General features: G+C 38.7%; 1 protein-coding gene across 1 annotated transcript in view; it reads left to right on the top strand.

Moving 5' to 3' along the window:
- ammecr1 (AMMECR nuclear protein 1) overlaps positions 1-20,227 on the top strand; it is a 65,493-nt gene that overhangs the window by 12,906 nt on the left and 32,360 nt on the right. The window contains exon 2 of the mRNA XM_056239108.1: positions 8,653-8,763. Within this exon, the coding sequence (XP_056095083.1) occupies positions 8,653-8,763 (111 nt within the window). The remainder of the gene's footprint in view (positions 1-8,652; positions 8,764-20,227) is intronic.

Here is a 20,227-nt window from a genome sequence, read left to right as displayed (position 1 = left end):
AATTCAACTTAAAAGGTGAAACTATTATATTATATAGACCCATTACATGCAAAGTGAGATATTTCACGCCTTTATTTGTTATAATTTTGATGTTTATGGCTCACAGCTATGAAAACCTTTTCACAATATTCTAATTTTGAATTTGGGGTTTTCATAAGCTGTAAGCCATAATCATCAAAATTATAACAAATAAAGGCTTGAAATATCTCACTTTGCATATAATGAGTCTATATAATATATTAGTTTCACCGTTTAAGTTGAATTACTGAAATAAATGAACTTTTGCACGATATATATATATTAGTGCTGGGCAACGATTACAAATTTTAATCGCGATTAATCGCATGAATTTGTTGCGATTAATCGCATTGTTACACGCACGAGTGAATAATGAATTATAAAGTAGTGTATTGCGCACTTTTGATTTAAATGTACTGCTATACACAAGTGCAATAACATGTGGTTTGCAAAAACTTTAAAGGGGGGTGAAATGCTATTTCATGCATAGTGAGTTTTTTACACTGTTAAAGAGTTGGATTCCCATGCTAAACATGGACAAAGTTAAAAAAATTAAGTTGTACGTTTGAGTATTTCTGTTCTCAAAATACTCCTTCCTGGTTGTCACAAGTTTCGGAAAGTTTTTTTCGAGTATGGGCGCGTATGACGTCAGATGCGCCGGAATTTCCTTATACGGTCCTAAGGGCACTTCTCTCGGAAGGGCGCGCGCGCAGCTGTAGAGCGATAGCCGTAACCTATGCCCATCAAAGCGCTGTGCATCGGCTGCGCTCAATATGTCACCAAAGAAGTGTGTTTTCGGTTGCCAAGGCAAGACAACACTGCACAGATTCCCAAAGAATCAAGCGTCAAGGGACCAGTGGATGGAGTTTGTTTTTCCAGAACATCAACACAGTTGTGCAAGTGTTCTTGTTTGTTCCATGCATTTCGAGGGTGATTTTTTTTTTATAAACAAGGCCCAGTTCGAAGCCGGATTTGCTAATCGTTTAGTTATCAAGGATGGAGCAGTACCAACACTAAAGGTTAACGGTCTTGCGTTGGAACCGCAGGCGGTGAGTAGAACTGCTTCAAATATCTGTGTGTGTCTATCGGCGTGTTAGCTCCGCCCACACGGCACGCCTCCACCCGCTCGGCTTTTTCCGGAAAGACTCGGTACAGCCTATCTTTATTTTATAAATATAATAAAACTAAAGACTTTTTGGAGATATGATGGATGCAATATTACTCTATAGGTACTCAAGATTAACATGAGATTGACTGAAACTGAGTGTTTCACCCCCCCTTTAAACAAATAAGGTGCTTTATACCAGCAGTATTCCCTTTACACAGTATAGCAATAAAATATTTATTGTAAATCTCAACTTAAACATTAATGTAATCAAATCAAATATTAAAACAAAGCTATGCCACTGCCAGGGCATTACCTTTTATCTAGCTTGTTAAAACGAGTCCAGTTTTCTTTTTCCTTTTTTCTGAACAGGTATCAACAGGTATCTTTTATCAGGGAGCAGCAGAAACAGTCTATTGGCGCTTTTCCATTACCAGTACCAGCTCGACTCGACTCGACTCGCCTTGGCTCGCCTCGACTCGGCTCGCTTTTCGCTCCGTTTTCCATTGCAGAAAGTACCGCCACAAATAGTACCCGGTCGTCATAGCGACGCATTTCGTTCCTCGTTGCCCCATCAAGCTCTCGCTGGATCCTCTCTTCGGCAACCAAACAAAGGAATGTCTGCACCTCCTCGTTTGACCACGGCGTATTCTTCCGAGTTGCCATAATAATAGTAGTAAGTTTAGTAACTATCTCTGGCCAAACTATTTAAAATACTCCATCTGGCGCGTGCAATGATGACGCAGATTCTCTGTGACCAATCAGCAGTCGGCATTGTTTTCACGTCACATTTTAGTATCGGCTTAGCTCGCCTCAGCTCGCTTGGAACCTCGCCGGAGGTGGTACGAAAAAAAGTACCCGAAAGCAGGTACAGGTACAACTTTTACACAGTGGAAAACCAAACAAAGGCGAGTCGAGTCGAGCCGAGCCGAGCCGAGGCGAGCTGGTACTGTGTAGTGGAAAAGCGCCATATGTAGTCAGAGGTCATGACCACTACTACAGATATAAGTCGACCAACGATACTTCTCTGATAGTAGCTTAGGTTTGGTCATGACATGGTTTCCCACGTACACTAAGATTACATTAAACAGATATAAAGCCCAATTTATACTTCTGCGTCGAACTCACGCCGTAGCTACGTACCTGCTGTGTGTAGCGCGCGTACCCTGATGTGCACCTCTCCAAAAATGTAACAATGCGTCAATTCTACGCGTACCGCAAGCGCTGTGATTGCTAGAACCGCTCCCCGGGTTTCACATGCATGCTCCCTCTGCATGTGTAATTGTGCGTCAAGGGGGACAACGACGCAGAAGTATAAATAAAAACCAACGCGTAGTCTGTAGCGTAGAGGCTCCGGCGTAGGTCCGACGCAGAATTATAAATCAGCCTAGAGTGAGGTGAAGTGGTCGGGCACAGGTGCAGCGACAAGCGGGTGCGTTCCTGTGAAACTGTTGCTCGCCTCACGCACGCGCCCGCGCCCTCCCGTTGCCGAAGTTGAATTGTCTATAGCCTAACTTTTTGTAGCTACACGACGCGCAGCACAAATCATTGGAAGAGAGACTGATCCTCGGCTCGCTGTTTGTGAGTTTCCACAATCTAAATAGTTATCAGGACGTCATCAACAGAAGGGAATTTACATGGCAGAGCATCTTCGCTAAACTAAACGCAGGCCTATCAGGGAAAGTTATGTATAATTTTAATTTAAGTTAAAAAGGATACAGCTGCGTAGCGCACAGAAGCCTTTACCATGGTTACTATCCATAGAGCGGCTGTCATTCACTCGCGTAGCGCTGTCTCCCTTTCTGTTCACCTGAGAGAACCTGCCAAAGCCTCTCCACTGCTTGTTTGGGTGGGTTATTTGCTGGCTGAGGCTGACCAACATCCCACCCCTCCTGTGATCCATGGTTTGACTGTAGGCCTATGTGTATTCAGAGCCAGTGAGCAACGGACTTTCAAAAAAAAAAAAAAAAAAACTGCGTTAACGTGCGATAAAAAAAATTGTCTGCATTAATTAATAGATGCGTTAACGCGATAACGCGTTAACTTGCCCAGCCCAAATATATATATACACACATAAATCCATTTCTTAACAGGCATGCGTGTTTGAGCACTTCCATCAATGAAACATCACACTAAAGCCTGTAAAGCATTGAAATAAATATCAGTAAATAATATTAACCTAACCCTTGTGCATCAAATAAAAAAAGTTACACATAGGTACATAGAGGACTAAAATGTCGGTGTTAAAAACTGTCATAAAAATTTGACGCTTGGGAGCACAGACTTAAGTTTGGTCTTCATTTTAAAGAAGACCCGTGGCAGATTATTGCTGAAGTAAAAAAATGTTTAAGTAAATCCAAAAAAAAAGTTATATAGGTTTGTCTATGAAAATTATTTATAAACGTTATTTTATATAAAATATATATTTTATGAAACAAGTTGAACTCTAAAACGGCTAGAAAATCAACGCCATAAATCTAAAGAAGTTGTTCCAAATTTGAGGATGATATCTCAAAAAATGAGCTTTCGGTAAGATTTTGTTTGTGCGTATTAACAGATTTTCCCCATTTCGTTCCAGTGCAAAAAAGATTTTTCAAAGGAAATGGGGTTAAATAGTAAAATTACAATAAAAATACACACCTGTGCCAAAATTCATGCAGTTAGCATTAACAAAAAATAAATAAATGTACACATAGCTCCAAAGTGGACAAAAATGCCCATGTCAAAAAACTGTCATAAAAATGTTAGGCTTGGGGGAGCAAAGACTTAAAGGTCCCCTGACATGGGGTTATTTTATTATTTTATAATGTTTCCTGGGTTGCCCTTATAATGTTAGTATGTTTTTTAGATCAAAAATAGTCATAATATAGAAATAAAAGGCAATTTTCCTAGCCTGATTTTAGCCTCTGATTTGAACGCTCTGTTTGAAGGGGCGTGTCTGCTGTGGGATTCAGTGTAGCCAGCCACTGCTGTGATTGGCTGACATGCTTGCATATGAAATAGCTATGTATTACATGCGAAACTTTCTCGAATACTTTTACTACAGCTATTATACGTTTTTACTATTACAGCTATCGAGATTAACGAATCGTGAGAAGTTTAAGTATTTAGATCTATTCCCATCACATAAAATGTTGCCGTGATGAGCTAAAAACTAAAATTGCGCCGGTGCGTTCGTACTTCCTGTTCCTAGCTTGTTTTCTCATGGGCGAGCCAAATTCTCCGGGCGGGCAAAGCAGAGAAAGGGGAGGTAACCTTTCCTCGTTATGACGAGCCAAAGCTCGGTTTACACCGATTGAAAATGCTAGACACGAGGGGACCAAATACAGGCTAGGGGAACTAATATTAATGTTAAAAAACCTCAAAAAGTGAAAATTTCATGTCAGGGGACCTTTAAGTTTGGTCTCATTTTAAAGAGGACCCTTGGCAGATTATTGCTGAAGTTAAACAAGTGAAAAAAGTGAAACCAAAAATTAGTATAGAGTAGGGCTGCAACGATTAGTCGTCGTTGTCGACAATGTCGACAATAAAAATTTGTCGACAAATATCTTTGTTGTCGGGTAGTCGTTTGATCTCACGTGACCTAATGTAAGGGCCTGCAATATCGCCATTTGACCGCTACGCCGCTGTAGCGCTAGAGTGTAGTGCAGCCCTTACAAATGCTATTGCGGTAGAAGAAAACACAGCGCGAATTATGACAGTGCAAACGAATCCGAACTAGCAAGGTTTAGGTTTGGGAAAGTTTCACAAAACTTCAAATCAAGAATGCTGTCGTGTGCAATACATGCAAAGCAGAACTTGCTTTTCTCCCGTGAAAAAGCACAACATGCATGTTGGAGTGCAAGAGGAAACATCCCGGCAAAAGAGGAGCCGGTGAGAAGTGAGTGTTCTCCAGCTGGAGCTTACTAACCAGCGGTAAATCTCTCTTTATTAGAGAATGCAATACTACTAATAATAGTAATAATATTATCAATAGTAATATAATTACAGTAATGTGATGACTTATTTTGCATAGAATAAAGCTTGATCGAGCATAGGAGTCAGGGCTGTTTTTATTATTGTAACACTATTAGTATATTAGGTATTATTATAGTCTTATCACTTGCCTGTATTTTGTTCAATAATCATGAAGACTTACAAAACGAGATGTTATATCCTTCCAATGATATAGGAAGAATATCATGGCAGTTACTTTATCATACTATAAATTAAAAGGTGAATGAGAACGTCTCTGTCAGCTCAATTGTCATGTAAAAAAAGATTGTAATTTTATACTTATAATAATTGTTTGCAGATTAATATTTTACCATTCTTTGTGTCCTGAAGTAAATGTCCCTTTTTCTGTTTCAGTTCTAAGAAAAGCAGTGGGCCTATTAAACAATGCTTAGAGAGCATTTGTGTGTGATTTGAGTTGGACCGAAATCTGAAAACTTAAAGAGAATGACCTGTTTAGTTGGCTCAAAGTTCATTAAAACAACTATTTCAAAAGCTGAAGTGATTTTCTTTTTTTATATTATAGTTAGAATATGTATAACTCAATGTTTTAACTAATTGGAAAAGCTGAATAATCGTTCCAAACTTACTGATTAGTCTGCGAAATAATCGACGATTAGTCGATTAATCGTTCTAATAATCGTTAGATTAATCGATTATCAAAATAATCGTTTGTTGCAGCCCTAGTATAGTTTAAATTTTAGAAAATTATTTATCAACATTATGATCGTTATTTTATACAAAATATATATTGTATGAAACATGTTGAACTCTAGAACTGATATAAATTCAAAGCCATAAATCTAAACAAGTTGTGTTCCAAAATCTCAAAAAATTAGCTTTTGGTAAGAGTTTGTTTGGGCGCAGTAACACATTTTCCCCATTGGGTGCCAGCAAAACTCCACTGGTGCACACAGTAATTGGATTTTAGATTTACAGTTGAGTTTTTCTCTCTCAAATATTACAAGCACACAAACACACACACACACACACACATTCTTTTTATTACACACATACAAACCACACTCAGACATCCATACCAACACACCCATATAATTAACGTTGCACAATTTATTTAATTGGCTCTATAATATGCTGAAGCAGAAAACAGGAATAAAGCGATTATTTGTTTTATAGGCCAAACCTGGAAAAATGGCACCATCTGGTAAACAATAGTAAAAATTTAAATTTTGAAGCCTTGCCAACAGAATGAAAGCCTCTTAACAAAGATTGCATTATTTTATAGTTAAATGCCCCTGGGATTAAAAGGTGCAGTTTTAATGGGTTTCAATGGGGACATTTTTGTCCAAAAGGCGCTGAGTTTTATCTTCCACAAGGGCAAGACATTTAAGCTATGTTTGATTTTGTGCTGCGAGAGAAAGCGAAACTAAAATCACCCGTGCGTGTGAAACGCGCTTTACAAATAAACTTGACGCGCCTTACCAACTATAATAACAAGCACAAACGGTGTTAAAAAGAATTTGCCATGCAAGTAAAAAGGTAGGCTATCTTTGCTACAGCGTTTTTCTACTTTACCCCACAGTAAAGAATGTGAATATATTAGGCCTACTTTAAAGCGAATCAAAGGAAGAAACGTTTATAATCCCCTGCGAAAATGGGTGAGACGTGAGTGAAGATTTGGGAAAAGAAACGAGATTCCATGTCCAGTGGAATAACTAATGGAATAGTGTTAAATTCGCTGATAAACGTGACTAGATCGTAAAACAGAATACAAAGCCGACAAAGCTTAAATTGATGCTCACGCACAACTCTCTCATTCGACACGAATCCAAACGTTTGGCTGCGATGTAACATTTAATTGCTAACCTATTATTTATTTTGTAAACAAAGCTTTGTGCTTCACCCCTGTCATGATATTCATGTAAAACAGCATTCACATAGAGAAAAAATTTTTTTGGCGGACCACCACCGGTGCTACTCAGTCACCGCGGGGGTCCTTTACAATCACGGTGGTACGGTTGTCAAGTTTACCGGCACAGCCCTAGTGTTGATTTATTTTTCAAAAGCATTTCTCAGAAATCGCTTACTGCACCTTTAATTCAGTGTGCTCTGTATTTGATCAAATGTCTCTTTCTATCTCCTTGGTATCTTGGTAACGTATTAAGCAAGAATTGGTCAAGTGTCATCTGTTTGTACAGATTTGGATCTCAATCCTATTTGTGGGTGCAAAGCCCTTTTGTATGTGATTTTAGTGGAAGCTGAACAGACTCTGGCTTTTAAATTATTAGGCCTGATTAGTTTTACTTAGGGCTGGGCGATAAAACGATAACGATAATTATCGCGATATAATTTTTCTCGATAAAACGATATCAAGAGGTCGATAAATGTTCGATAATGTGTATGCGCCAAAAGCGGAACCTCATTTGAACCGCGCGCCACACGGACCGTTTATCCGCTCGGCTCAAAGTCCAAACGGCAGCGCGAGCTCACTAGAGCAGTCTGAGCAGACGCGTTTACTCTGATCGTCTCGCTCACGAGATCCAGTGAGAAGCGCTTAAGTTCAGCGAAGAACACAAATGTCCACTTTAAATCAGTTTAAAGGCAGATGAAACACCGCTGACAAACAGGAGAAACACTTGGCAGCGAAACAGTCAGAATCTGAATTGATACTGAATCCATTTAGCCTACAATGGATTTACTGTAAGGTTAGCCTAGTACCTGCACCATGAAATGTGGGATATACATATTGAATTGTATAATATTATTAACAATGTATTAAATGACTAATGGAATATAATTACAGTATAATGTATTTAACTGTTAAGCTACTGTTTTTCATACAAATACCATAGAAACCATAAAGTTACATTTTGCCATGATAGTGAGGTGCTATAGGCTGTACCTGGCTTTATCTGTGGTTATCATGATCTAAATGCATAATACTGGATGACCAATGGTTAATTTTAATAAAACTCAAACAGTCAGAATATTACATTTTACCAAATAAAAATGTGGTCCTTAAATTAAAAACAAACAAAAAAACAAACAGATGTTACGGTTTTTGTTAATGAACATAAATTTAACATAGTAGCATTAGCTTGAGTCAGGATGTAGATTTACTGTCAACTCACTGTCAAATATGCATTTCGAGACAAAACATGTAATTTGAATATTGCAGCCTGCACTGCAAACTGTGCTGAAGAAATATTTTTCTTTTCAGATATTTATTTTGTTAAGGAAAAATGACAAATGTTTGAATGTTCTACCTCAGATTTGTAAAACCACAACGCTCTGGTTTATACAACTTTCACTTAGGAGCCTTTAAACTTGAAAGATTTGACATTTATCGTGATAATTATCGATATCGACTGATATAAAAAAAATTATCGTGATACATTTTTTTGCCCATATCGCCCAGCCCTAGTTTTACTTTCCTCTGTGATTCTAGAATTAGAATTTGTTTTGTTGGTATACATTGTTTGCAGAATGTTCACACTTAATGTCCTACTTTATGGTCACTTGTGTAAGTCCTGATTGTACTAATGCTAATAGGTGTTTTTTTTCTTTTCCAACAGCCCACTGTTTGTCACTTGGAAAATCGGCCGGGACAAGCGGTTAAGGGGTTGTATAGGTACATTTTCTGCCATGAACCTGCACTCAGGACTCAGGGAGTACACCCTTACTAGGTATGCCACATCTTTGAAATTCTGCTTTTCTCTCTCTAATATGTCTCCATTTATATCATAAAATTATACAAGCTTATTTATTTTTGGGTGGGGGGTTTGGATTTGCACTTCTAATTAGTAAACTAATTAGTAATTACTAAAATATGAGGGTTTCCTGTTTTAACACATATTACTGCATCTTGATGTAATTTCTCTGAAAACTTCTCTAAAGGACCTGTCCTTTTTAAAGTGGTGTGTTATTACTGCAGCACTAGCCCAGCTCCCTTTCTTTCTTTTTTTTTTTTTTTTAAGTTAACATTGTCTCACCCCAAACTATTGGTTGACCCAGAATTGTTAGGTTTCGAAATGTAACATTTTGAAAGCGCCACAGTTTATACCGGGGTGTTAAAGGCTGCGTTTACACTGCAGGCATAAGTGGCCCAAATCTATTTTTTGTGACCCAGATCTCCACATTAATTGTGCTCCCTCTCTACTGATAATAATAATAATAATAAATATAGCTGCAAGCAGCAATTAAGTCACAAGGAAGGCACAATAAGTTATGCAAGCAACCGTAACAATGAGCAATTATAAAGGCATATTAAGATGATTTTAGGCAAGATGCCTGAAATCAAATACAATCATTAGTAATGTGATTTAATGGTTTATCACTTTTGACCAATAGGTGGTGCTGTTATGAAACTGATGTGGTGTGATCAGAATAAGGTGATAATAACGCATGCAAAGTTGGGTGTCAATATGCCAAAGCACTGCAGTGATCAAGAGTAATTTTGGCATCATGCCTCAACTTTGTTGCTGTGCTGTTTGAAAATGGTTTCATCTATCGACACGAAATCCATAACTTTTTGTCGGGACGGTCTGAAGATGATACGATTCAATTTTGTCAAATTCTTTTGCGTGTTATTCGAGAACGGGTAGACGAATCAACTTTAAAAAAAAAAGTTTTTAGAAAGATCTGAAGATGATCTGGCTCAATTTTCGTGAAAATTAAAGCAACGGCCTAGGAGGAGTTCAATATGGCGGAAAAAAGTTTCTGATGGAAAATGACGTCATGTCAATCGTCTTGAGCCGAGGAAAAAATTATTTTGTTTCTATCCCTTACAGTTCTAAAGTTATTAGCATAACCGTGAGTGCAACTTTGGACAGTTGGTGGTGCTAGAGGGTTGAGTTAGACTCCAAGTTTGCTATGGTGACAGTTTAGACTGTCCTCTATGAGTGTGCCAAATTTCATAACTTTCCCGCAAGCGGTTCTATGGGCCGGCAGTGTGGGCAATAAAAAAAATGCAGCTAAACGCCACACACTTGGCGAATAAAGCTCATTCTGATTCTTAAGCTCAGTTATTTTTTCAGTGTTCAAGTGAATACGCGATGGGCATTTGCTTGCTTTGGCTATCTCACCTATGTGCATGTGCTGAATATGATTACGCTTGGCTCTAGTGGAATTATGGCAGTTTGAAATGGCACCGCTTACATAAAACTTTTCCGTTTTATTTCTAATTTAAAATACTCTCGCACCTCAGTTGTCTTTTGAGCTGTCATTTATGTGACGCATGTGATCCGAGGTAAAATAAAAAGATTAGGCCCCTACTTAAGGTATTGGTAATTATTTTTTGAAGTGTTTTATTTTAATGTGCAATTTAAAATGCTTTTAAATATATATGTAACAATGTTCAAGGCTTAGAGAAGAATGGGGAACCGGTGAACGGTAAATGGAAGTTTTATAATAAATAAAACAAAAGTAAACGGCAGGTGCTTCAAAGCCGACTGCTGCCCATACATAGACAAAACGCAACGTAAATGTCCCAGGCCTGGTCTTCTCTCGTCTTTCACTGTCGTTACTCCTCCTTTTATCCTTTGGAGCTCTTGCGACTTCAGAATGGTGTAGCGTGCAGTGATGTTCATTAACACTCGTGCCACCGGCCTCATTCCGTTTCCACGGCTCGCGCCCTGCTCTTCACCGTAACCGTAACGACAGTCATTTGAACAGTAAAATCTTGTGTATTTCTTTCCTGTGTTGACTTGTTTTCAGTGTCGAAAACTCAGTTTTCGGTGTCGACTAGTAGCAGCTGTTCCGTTTAGTTGACTAGTCTTGCACATCCCTACTAAACATGTATATCATATCGCATATATTTGAAATATAATCATAATTTAAATATCTTTTATTGTTGACTCATCCCTTTTCTTCAAAAAGGTTTAAAGACTGAAATGTGAGGGATATCATTTTAGAAAACTTTGTTTTTGTCAAAACCTGCAGTTGAACTGTACATTTTTTACACCAATTTTATGGTTTATGATGTTAACCATAGACAATGCTCCACCCCTCCCATATGGTATTAATTTATAGTGCAATTACATAGTTTTATATAATAAGTTTAATAATTAGGTAAATAAAAATATAAAAAGACCTTAAGATAAATACTTCTGGACTTGCAAACAATAACTTAACACTCATTTGAAACTGACCTATGACATGAAATTCATCTAAATTGAATTAACCTCATGGATGTGGCTATTGTTGTTTGTGGTCATAGTGGCACCAGCTGGCTGTAGTAAATGTGGCATATTCAAATGAGTTTGACATAGTCCTTTTATATTTACTCGCTTTAAATGCTTATTGCCCGTCTTGCACAGTTTTCCTAAAGCCATCGGGGTGGCGGTAGCGCCGGGTCTTGAGCCCGTAATCGTTGCTTGCAGCTACATTTTTACTTTGTTACTGTACTTAAGTATGTTTTTCAAGCATCTGTACTTTATCAGAGTATTTGATTTTGGGAAACTTTTACTTCTACTTCTCTAAATTCCAAATTGTAATATCATACTTTTTACTCCACTACATTTCATAAAAACATGTTGTTGCTCGTTATTTTGAACTGAAGAATTTGTTACCCTCTCCGAGATGCAGTAGCGGTGTCAGATTTGTGAACAAGCTGATTCTTTTCAGTTAACCTGTTAAATTGGTTCGCAAAGCACACTGTGAATTAGGGATGTCCCGATCAGGTTTTTTTGCCCTCGATTTGATTTTGAGTATCTACCGATACGAGTCCCGATCCGATACTTATATAATACATAAAAAAAAGAATAAAGAAGAGAGAAAAAACAGATCCAGGATGTTCCTTATTTTTTATTTAATTCACCTTATTTTAACATTCAACACAACTCTGTTAACAAACAGAGCACTTCTGTGAGGTAGCTTGAACAATCAAGTAATAAATAACATAAAATCTTCACTTTTAGACTTTAGTGCAACAGTAGGCTAAATATAGAAAAAGTCTAATATATAAACAAATAGCACCTCAACTTAAAATACCCGGCAGGCATGTAAACAAAAAATAAAAATGTTTTAAAAGTGTATAAAAAAATATAAGGAATATATATACATTAGGGGTGTAACAGTGCACAAAATTTGCGGTACGATACAGCAAAAAGAAATGCCAGAGAAATTTCCTATTTATTAAAAGAAAAGCTATTTTTAAATAAGTTTGAGTTTTCCTACATCTTGAAACTTTCAGGTTTATAAATGGGGGTAATCTTTGAAGGATGAACAAATAATGTTTTGGTAATCACATTAAAAATAACATTTAAATATATATTTATATAATATTTGAGTTTTGAAGTGCAACATTAAATCCATGTTCATTCACGGCACATGTTTCTCCTGGTTCCCACGTCAGCACTGTTTGATCTAATAGAGATCTACGGTTAATAACGGAGAAATTTGAATGCTTCTCACTAGATCTCGCAGCGATGTTATTACTTCAGTGGCGAATTCAAATGTTTTCTTCACTGGATCTCTTAGCACAGTGTCGCTTGATCTCGCGCTGCACAGATGTTGCTGGTCCGAACTGATAAATGGTCCGTTAAGCACAATATAACGAGTATCGCAGTTTCGTTCCGCTTTCATTACGTTTGCCATTTGATGTTGCGCAACGTTGTGGTGATTGCGCCAGCGCGGATTTTGTCTGCAGGAAAAATGGTCCTAGGAATCGTTCGGTTTGTATGCGTACCGAACCGGAAGCCTCGTACCGAAACGGTTCAATAATTACGAATACATGTACTGTTACACCCCTAATTTACATATATCCGAGTCCTGATCGGGAGGTAACGTCCGATTCCGATCGAGTCTGAAACCACATGATCGGGCCCGATTTCCGATCGCGTGATCGGATCGGGACATCCCTACTGTGAATTCATCTGTGAATTGGACCTATCCGATTGCATCTGTTCTCGAGTCAGCAACTCACTGATTCAAATGATCCGGTCAGATTAAGTCTCCGGTAAACAATTCACTGAATTCAAAAGTCTGACTAAGAATGAGCCAAGAACGGGAGATCCTCGAAGTTACTAATGCTGAATTTTAGGGTTTATTACTATAAATGAGAATCATATTTAGGTCATGACTGTCAGTTGTTTGTGAACTAAATCTGTTGTAAAGGGTGAGCTGTTTAAGCCCATTGTATGAAATGCTTGAATGTGGACATGTCCACATTTGTGTTTTACTGTTTGAACTTGGTAGGTTTTAGGCAAAAACTGAACATAACTTTAAAATAATGCAAATTAAGGCCCACGCATCCTCCCCGCTGTCGTAGCAGTTTCAAATGATGTTAATAATTATGTTAATCTAGTATGTTTGCATAGTGTTCCTCTTAAAATGTTAACACGTTTTGCCCTAAGTGACATCTGTTTTTATATTGTTTGTTTATATTTGTTAAAACACACTTTGTTTTTCCTCAATTCTGTATGGTATATTTTGTTATTTTCGCTTGTTTGCACACTTGAATAAATCAGTAATTATCAGTAGTAATAGTTATCAGTGTATGACAAGTTTTGGTAATAAAATAAAACGTCTTGCAGATCAGTACATGTCTGCATAATCTTCCTCGTTCACTAGTGCTGGCTACATGACAAATCATAATTCATAATGATGTCAGACTGAGCTGTAACCTATTAAAGGGGTCATATAATGCCATTTTTGTACAAGCTAATATGATTCTTTAGGGTCTAAATTAAAAGTTTGTAATATACTTTAATTAAAAATTCTCATTAGTATTGTAAGAAAACACTTATTTTACCTGGACAAAAAACAGCTCTGTTTTCAGCACGCCGTTTCAGTGTATATGACTTTAAATGATCATGAGCTTTGCTGACTCCGCCTCTCTGTTCTATGCGTCACCAGAGCCGGCTCTGGCGTACACCGTTTGTAACACAATAACCATAACGCGTTGTTAAGTATAAACGTGGGATTATGCATTATATTGAGAACGTCATACATAGAAAACATGCCGTAATGTACCCTGAGTGTAAACCTTAGACGCATTCATTGTGAAGCATGCAGCTAGCGATTTACAAGGATTAATATAAATAGTAATATAAAGTTTAATAAAACGTTACACTCACTTCAGTTCTTTTGGAGGTTCAGCAGGAACACGAATATCTGCTACCGATCCTTTCTTCAGGAGCTGCTTCTTAGCAAAACCAGCTTTATACTGATCCTCGTTTATAAAGCAGTCTGGTGAGAAATGATTCGCGCAAACATGAAAGCATTGACGTTGCTCGTGGGGAATAGTCCCTTCGAAAACAAACTCAGCCACTGCGTCTTCAGTGGTTTGGATTTAGGAACATTAAAATGACTGCTGTGTTCGTTATTACACCCAAGAACAGAACACCACAATCGCTTAGACGCCATTCTGCTCATAGACAGTGCTCCAACATATCAACAATGACCACGCCGGTCCGCGCTGACTATGATTGACAGCTAGCGAGGGCGGGTCTGTGTTGAAACGCGGCTGTCGCGGCTGTCAATCAACAATCGTGGGAGGGGCGTCCGTTTTATTTACGTCACAAAAACGAACGGCTTAATTTAAGACAGGGGAAAACATATAAGGAGATTAAAACAAAACCACTGGATGGATTTTTATCATTATATGATGGTTGTGTACAGACACTGCCAACACACATTTCAGTACAATCAACTTGTAAAAGTGCATGTTCCATTATATGACCCCTTTAAGATCTATCTGTGTGTCTAGTACATTAATTTACTCCCCTCCCTTCCCTCACTCCACATATTTTGAGCAGAAAAAATCATCAATCAGTACTTTTTACTTTTGATACTTAAGTATAGGGATGCACCGATTTCAGTATCGGGCCCGATACTGCACTCGTACACATCAAAATGCTCGTATACCAGGGGTGTCCAAACTCGGTCCTGGAGGGCCACTGTCCTGAAGAGTTTAGCTCCGACTTGCCTCAACACACCTACCTGGAAATTTCTAGTATGCCTAATAAGATCTTGATTAGTTGCTTCAGGTGTGTTTAATTGGGGTTGGAGCTAAACTCTCCAGGACAGTGTCCCTCCAGGAGCAGAATTGAACAGCCCCGTCCTATACCAACAACGATACCACGCAGCGTGTACAGTGCTTGACAAAGAAACACCTACACCAGAGCAAACAGAACAGAATGGATATATCAGAGAAGGATGTCTATGAAGTAAATGTATAAATGTAACAGTGTGTTGTAGAACTTGTAGATCTGTGTTTTCATGGTTGTTCTCCCCCTCTACACTAAAATGATAAAATATAAAATAATAAAAGAGCAGTTTTGGAGACCCCTGCCCCCTCCTCTCCCCCTCTACACTATCACCACTCCACAGCTTTAGACGTCCATTTCTTGAGTCTTTTTGAGATTTGAGGTGTGAACCAGTGCTGAAAGTGCTGAAACTGGGGGGCTTCATGACACTTTAAGGGCGCTTTCACACTAGCACTTTTGGTGCGCACCTGGGTTCGAATGACGTCAGCGTTCGGTTCATTTGGATGATGTGAATGCTGTCTTCCAAACTCGGGTGGGCACTCGTGAACCATACTCGAGTCGCAATCGTACCAAATCGCGGAAGTGAACTGCTATTGATGACGTATAATGTGGTCGACAGGACAGTCATCAGTGCGTGTGTGTGTGTGTGTATACACTTACCTTGACGAAAAGCGGGATTGACGCACTGCAAGCAGAGAGATGATTTATGCTTGCCTTCGCAAAAATTGCCTTCGGCGGACAGCCAGCTGTCTTTGGAAAGATTTTAGTACTTTTGCGGCAGACATACCCAAGTGTGTTTCTGTATCTTTTCTTTAAAAACAATACCAAAGGTTAAAAAAAAGAACAAATGTGAAGCGAGCAATTCTATCCATTTTGACGCCTTTTCATTCATAGCGGCGCCGGTTACCAAGCAACACGATTACGCGCCAGCTGCAGCTTGATGACGCAAGCGTACCGTGGTTCGGATACAAATAATATAATGTGAACAAAGTCCATCGGGGGCAGGGGGAAGGGGGGAGCAATCGAACTCTGGTTCAGAACAGGCAATCGAAGTGTGAAACCGCCCTAAGGCAGTGGTCTCCAACCCTGCTCTTCGAGGGCTACCATCTTGTAGAGTTTAGCTCCAACCCTAATCAAACACACCTGAGCCAGTTAATCAAGGTGTTCAAGGTATAGCAGGTTAGTGTGTTGGAGGAGGGTTGGAACTGAAGTCTGAAGGAAAGTAACCCTCCAGGAGCAGGGTTGGCTTCTCCTGCTTTAAAGAGCAACGTGCAGGTTGAATTTATAACTGAATTAATACTTGATATTGTCTGAAGAGGTATTTTAAAAACACATGTGTAGAAATTACTAATGAAATCTCATTTGATGTAGAAATTGATGAAAATGTGCTAGGCTCTGGAATACGCCGTTCCCGCTAGCAACGCGTCATATGACGTAGGCCAAGGCAAATAATAGCTCGCGTTCAGCTGTAGTTAGAGCGGTAGTGAGAGACAGAGAAAGTTTTAGATCGAGTTTTAGAGATGCCATAATGGTAAATTATTGTGTTTGTGCTGGTTGCACGAATTCCAGTCTGTCAGGACATTGTGTCCATCATTTTCCTTCTAGGAAAAACAAGGCTTTTCGTTCTTGGGTGCGTTTTGTGCAGGTGAAGAGAGCAGACTTCACTGCCGCGTCTGTCACCACACACTCGGTCGTTTGTAGCGCACATTTCTCTCCAGAGAATGATAGACCTGGAGATTTTTTGCATCACAGACAGATGGTTTAATTAATACGGCTTTGCAAACATTGCATTTTGCTGTCTTGCTCTGCGGTGTTTCCAGTGTATTTACACACATCGAACATGTTGGCAGCTCAATGCTATCCTGCTTGCTGGCTGCAAACTGCGGAATGGATTTCCTGAGAGGGGGTCTCTGTGTCTCATTGAGCCGCGCCTCCGTTCAGGAAATCCATTCCACAGTTTGCAGTAGGGGTGCACGATTGAGAAAATGTCACGATTCGATACCGATTTTTTGTCTCAAGATTCGATTCAAAAACGATTCTCGATTCAAAAAACGATTTGCAGTATATAAATGTAGTTTACTTTTTCCTATGTGATTGATTGCAGTAGACATAATTTAAAAGAAAAGAAACACAACAAATTAAATGTAGTTTGATATTACTTTATATGTCTTCATACAAAAAAAAAAAAATTGCAACTAAAAAGTGCAAAGTGCCAAGCTTTGGCCAGCTTTCAAATACATTTAATTCAAGTTTAAAATAAAACTTAAATAGAAAGCTTTTACATTTAGCTTTAAAGTGCTGTAGTCAGATCAAACAAACAATTATGCTAAATGTGGTTTAAGGAGTACTTCAGCTACCAGGTTGACTGTTGAAATGTGAACTCGACTGGGCACATTGAACTTCCAAAAAATATATACTAATGTCATAGAACCCTACTGGTAACATCTATGGTTAGATTGATTTGTTTAGATCCAGTGAAGTCGTTCATTGGCGTAATTTGCGGGTATCTCCAGTTAACTAGCAGAGCATTCATTTAGTTCGCTATTAAATAAGAGATCTGTTGTTTTTGAAAACAAGCTGCGCGCTCGTTGCCGCTGCTATCAGTGTCATGGATACAGTGTTCTCTGTGGCTCGCGCAGTCTTCACTCGGACGCGCGCTTCAATCTATCGCCGTTGTGGAGACTCCGGTGAAATCACAATGCACAATAAAATGCACACAAACGTGATGAACATATTCGGTTTTGATGAGAGAGAGAAAAAAATACACGAGTGCGGTTAGAACCCGTAACCTCTGACACGCTTCAAAAGATCTACAGAACTCATACATAAGATCTGCGGATCGATGCATTTATTTATGGGTTGAGCAGAGAGGCTGCACAGTTTGACCAGCGGGCGGCAAGAACTTGCAATGTATAACTATTTATCAGACCGGCCCTCACAGCCTCGAAACACTACCGGACCACCCGGAAAAGTCCCGACTCACCACTCCGCCCCTGCACGCCATTAAAAAAATATATATGAATCGATTTTTGGAATTCTATGAATCGATTCTGAATCGGTAAAGATTGAATCGCGATTCAAATGTGAATCGATTTTTTTGCACACCCCTAGTTTGCAGCCAGCTAGCAGACTAGCCGGCGGGAATCACTTCTGGAGTCATTTCAGCAGGATATCGGATATCTCCGCAGGTTGGATCGGGAAAATCCGATACATGAATTACGCTGGTATCGGTCCCGATACTGGATCGGATTGGCCCGGCCCGGCCCCATCCCTACCTGTGGGCCATAGGCATGCTCGTCTACATCGGAGAACTCGGTTTCTTCATTCACATCCATTGTAACCTGAGCTTGAACTTGACCAGACTCCCTCGCCCATCGTCACTTCCGGTTAGTGCTTTATAGACGCGGAAGTTATTTTATCACAATTTATCTCAAAATATTGTTAATGGCTAAATATATATTACTCCAGTTCAGAAAATCTAGTTGTCATCAACATATACACTATGCTATATAGGGGTGTCCAACCTGCACGTTGCTCTTTAAAGAATCCCTGCAGTTTTCCTCCAAAATATAAGCTGAATGGTTTAATATCTGTAAATGAAGAAATTAAAAGGTAAATATTAGTATTGAAATTTTACAGTTGTACTATAAAATACAATTATTTTTATTTAATACTCGATTTCTGACATATCAACTTCTGACTAAGATTATGTACCATAAGTACTCTGACATTTGATATAACATCAGAATCGGCATAAATCAAGGAAGGTTATGGCACTAAGAAAACTAATTTGACAATGTTTCCAAAAGCTTTTCTGTAAAAAGCCTTATATCTACTGAAAAACTTTTGTGCCAAAAGGTCAAAGCTTTTAAGAAAATATCACAATTTATGACAAATTTCAAAATGTCAGACAGGCAATTTGTCCGATCCTGGCAAAATCAGTATCAACTAGGGATGGGCAAGAGTACTCGAACTCGTATGTGACAGCGACGATCGATCATGAAAACGATGATCACCCTGACTTTAACCGATCAGAAAAAAAGAGATATATTTTTTTTATTGAAGCATTTGGAGCGGTTCCTGAGATCTGATTTGTTAGCGAAATAAAGTGAAACTGGATTTGAAAGCGTACACTGCAGTGATGCCTGGAATCACTTTGATCATGAAATGCAGTGAAGTGCAAGATGTGCAGCGCCAAACTATCATATACATAACATTATGATGAGAACAGGATTGTAATAGAATGTTGTAAATTCTCTGTGCTTTAGTTTTTCAGCGCAAAGGAACACCACATCCACAACAAGAGTTACACATCAGACTAGCACGGTCAAGTTCATGTGTGCATTAGCATCCTTTTTTAGCAGATGTGAGTTGTAAGATTACTTTTGTTGTCTATATCTGATTATTCTCAAATATAAGACACATTTGGTTGAGTTTAATAACCAGCTAGCAAAACACTGCAGTTTACCGACCATTCATTAATTTTGAGCTCAAATGCATTATCGACACTGATTGTGTTGTTTGAGATGGTCAAAATCATTGATATTAATTATGCAGCACTGTTATTTTTTCCTCATTTTTTAACAGTAAACTTGTTTTATTTAAAGTTGTTTCTCGTTATGGCTTCGAAAAACACGCAGTGACTGTGATCACTTTCTATCATGAAAAATAAAATTGTGCAGTGCCAATATACACGCTATATATAGCATTATAATGAGAACAGGATTGTGATAGAATGTTGTAAATTCTCTGTGGTTTAGTTGCCCGTGTATCAGTGCTGCTGTTAAGGGAAGAGCGCATCCAGAGTTTACCTTTCAAACCATAGACTAAAAAAAACTAGCACACCCGAGTTCACATGTGCATACGTGTCCTTTTGTGCAGATGCTAGTGGTAATGTTATGTAGGGGTGTGCACGAATATTCGATCTGTAAGTATTATTCGAAAAATAAAATACTATTCGAATTTTACCACGTTGCTTTGCTGGCCGTAAATGCAGTGAATCCATGATAAATCCCAAGCACTAACTCGCAATTATAATTAAATGCACTGGCTGGCGCTGTGGAGTGTGTTAACAAGTTGTGTGTATTTGATCACAATGTTGTCGTCTGCCTCGCAAAGGAGCATTCACGACTGCAGGTAAGCGCAGCTGGACCCCGCGTGA

Source organism: Rhinichthys klamathensis, unplaced genomic scaffold (assembly GCF_029890125.1).
Source record: "Rhinichthys klamathensis goyatoka isolate OS25496 unplaced genomic scaffold, OSU_Roscu_1.1 h1tg000554l_1, whole genome shotgun sequence".
In the NCBI taxonomy this organism is placed as follows: Eukaryota; Metazoa; Chordata; class Actinopteri; order Cypriniformes; family Leuciscidae; genus Rhinichthys; species Rhinichthys klamathensis.
The sequence above is the reverse complement of the archived record's forward strand: the minus strand, read 5'-3'. Positions and strand labels throughout refer to the sequence as shown.